Genomic DNA, 3,419 nt, shown 5'->3' with positions numbered 1-3,419 from the left:
ACCCCGTCCTTCCCCTTCAGATTTAAGGCTGGGTTAAGTATGGGACAGGGCCTGCACCTTGCACTACGCACGCATTATAAAATTTCTCCTTTTCATTGTTTAATTTGGGAGAAAATTATTGGGTGATGAGTCACCTTTGTGAAAATTTGCTAATTTAAAACTTTTGAACCCAGTTATTATAGTTGGATGCATATTTATTATTTCCAGAAAATTTGAATATATTGTATTTGTATTGTCTGAGTTTGGTCTTGTCACAATGGAGTCGTTGAAGCGTAGACATGGCAGTTATAAATCCGTTATTACACGTTTTATTGGGAAGATGACCGAAGTGATCGATTCAACTGATATTGATGCTATAACTTCCCTTAGGGATTCTATTTTAGATAATTTGAACAAAGTTCTTGCTTTGGATGAACAAATTTTGGATTTAGTTAAAGAAGAAGAAATGTCTGATGAAATGATAAATCAAGCTGAGTATGCAAGAGACATCCGTTCACACATCGGCAAACTCAATAGCTCTATTACTAACAATTTAAAGTTACTAAATCCGCTAACGCAACCACCGCCACTGCCTACAGCCAGTATTAGATTGCCCAAACTGGATCTTCCGCATTACTCTGGAGATATATTGGAATGGAATTCCTTCTGGGAACTATACGATGTGTCAGTACATCAGCGAAAAGACTTGGAACCAATTCAGAAGTTTCCATATTTACGAAGTTCGCTCACAGGAGAAGCTTCGAAATTAATTTCGGGATTTAAATTTCAGGCCGCCAATTATCCACAAGCTGTAGCTCTTCTCCTATCTACTTATGGAAAGAGAGATGAAATTAAGCATGTTCTGGTGAGAAGATTGCTAGAAATGCAGTCCCCTGCTGCTAATTCTGAATCATTGCAAACTTTCAGAGCTAATTTTGAATGCTCAATAAGATCGCTGGAATTAAATAAGCTTTGTTATTTTGCTCTATACCAAATTGCCTCAAAGCGTGAGTGAGACTGTGAAGCATAGGTGTGGATATGATTGGTTGGTATTAGACACCTTTAAGAAATAAAACTGAAACTCTGTCGTCAATATCTACATTCACGGTTAATCAATCCCAAGCTGTTAGACAGAAAACCAAGGGAAATGTGAATAAGTCCAGTCATCAGCAATCCACAAGATGTGCTCTTTGTGATAAAGAACATTGGTGGACAGTGCAAAACTTACGCAACCAGAGATGAAAGGTTGAATCGCATCAGAGCTTTGCAGTTATGTTTTGTGTGCGCTTTTAAGAAGCATTTTAGTTTGGACTGTGACAAATCAAGTTGCAATAATGGTTGCAAGATGAGACTTCATCGCATCTTGTGTGATAGAGACCAAACAAAAAAGCAAAGCAAGGATAAACAAAGTGGTGTACAAGTGGGAACGCTATCAGTAAATGAGCAGGACAAACCAAATAAGTCAGGTAAGGGAAGGAAGGTCGAATGGTACGACTTAGAAGGCTGTTGGATACTTGTGCCGAGAGGACATTTATTAAAAGATCGGCTCTAGAGAGACTGCAATATAGGTCCAAAGGAGTTGAAAAGATAGCCTTGAGAGGTTATCTAGCTAGTAAACCTGTTCATGAATATGAGTTGATAAGCGTCGCCATACCGCATAAAGGTAAGTTGACAATAATGGTCTGCATAGTGGTGGATGAGCTGCCAGAATATGCAAAGAAATTCGACGTTAAGAGAAGTTTAAAGTCGTTATGTAAAGCTAAGATCAGCTTGGCTGATAAAGATTTTGATTTGCCTGTTGAGAATCAATCAACTATTGAATTGTTGATAGGGGTTGATCATGTTTATAATATTTTGCATCCCCCCACTAGGGAGACTCAAGTGACAATTTTGAGGCTAGCTGTACAAACTGAAGGAATTGAAACTACTCATAATGAAAATCCCAAGACTGATCTGGACACATTGTGAAGTTTGGACAGACTGGGAATAGATTGTAGTGAGTTGTGAGAACAAGACCTGAGGGTCTTAAAGAACTTTGAGAGCACTATAACCTATTCTGAATTTGATAAACAGTATGTTGTGGCGTTGCCGTGGAGAACCAATAGATTCAGATTGAAGACAAATTTTGGTTTAGCCATGAGTAGACTTCGACAGCAGAGCATCAAGTTTCAGAAGGATGTAGATTACTTGGATCATTATCAGAAAATCTTGCAGGAGCAAGAAGATAGAGGATTCATTGAGGAGGTGATCTATAATAAATCTGATGTGGATTGTCATTACTTGGCACATCATGGAGTGCTTAAAGACAGTGCCACTACTCCAATAAGAATATTGTTTGATTGCTCATCAAAACAAGGTAAAAATGGATTAAGCCTGAACGATTGTCTATGGACTGGACCACACGTAACAGCTGATCTACTCAGAGTCCTGCTGCAATTTAGAACTAACACTTTTGCTTGCATTAGTGATATTGAGAAGGCATTTTTAATGTACAGTTACGTGAAGAAGATCGTAATTATACACGTTTTTTATGTTTGGAAAATCCAACAGATCCCAATAGAAATTAATAGTATACAGATTTAGAATAGTATTATTTGGAGCTACATGCTCACCTTTTCATCTAAATGCAACCATCAAGCATCACTTGTCCACTGTGGTCTCGTGGTTACCCCGGTCCAATACAGTGGATGTATTGGAAAGACCGAAGAAAAGTTTGTACGTAGATAATTTGCAATTTACGGCTAATAGTGAATCTGAGTTGATGGATTTATACTTTAATGCCAACAAAATATTTGCTCACGCTCACTTATATTTGAAGGAGTGGGTTAGCAATAGCGAGTCTATACAAACTATTGCTGCTGCTTATCAAATATTGGGATTGGGATTGAATTGGGATATAACTAAAGACGTTTTAACTATCAATCCAACTCATATTAATAGATCGAGTCAAACAAAGAGAGAGATTCTCAGTACCGTTGCCCAAATATACAATCCATTGGGATTGCTTCTCCCTGTTACTATGAAAGCAGGATATTTTTGCAGAAATTGTGGTAGGAACATCTGGATTGGGACGAACAACTCACCAACCCGCTACAAGAGGAATGGAGTGAAATACGCAAGGACTTGGAGAAGTATTTTGAAATATCTTTTCCTAGGAGTGCTAGCCTAGGAACCGGTGATACCTTACACATATTCTGCGATACTAGCAAAACTTCATATGGTTGTGTGGCCTATAGAGCAAATGGTGAAAGCTCTAATATAATTTTACCAAAGGGCCGAGTGGCGCCCATTAAGGAATTGACAATTCCGAAATTGGAACTAATGGCATTGTTGCTAGGAGCAAGAATGACAAAATTTATTATTGACTCCTTCGACGAGAAGGAATTTAAACATTTATATGTCTGGTAAGACAGTAAAGTCGCCCTTCGCTGGATTGTGTC

At 38.2% G+C, this 3,419-nt stretch overlaps 1 protein-coding gene across 1 annotated transcript; it reads left to right on the top strand.

The window, feature by feature from the left end:
- Positions 1-445: 445 nt before the first annotated feature.
- Positions 446-994, top strand: LOC137655995 (uncharacterized). The gene has a single exon (XM_068390189.1). It carries the CDS (start codon positions 446-448, stop codon positions 992-994), a length of 549 nt encoding a protein of 182 aa, XP_068246290.1.
- Positions 995-3,419: the final 2,425 nt, after the last annotated feature.

This window comes from Palaemon carinicauda, chromosome 17, assembly GCF_036898095.1.
Source record: "Palaemon carinicauda isolate YSFRI2023 chromosome 17, ASM3689809v2, whole genome shotgun sequence".
Taxonomy (NCBI): domain Eukaryota; kingdom Metazoa; phylum Arthropoda; class Malacostraca; order Decapoda; family Palaemonidae; genus Palaemon; species Palaemon carinicauda.
Note: the sequence above shows the minus strand (reverse complement) of the source record. Positions and strands in the feature narration are given on the sequence as shown.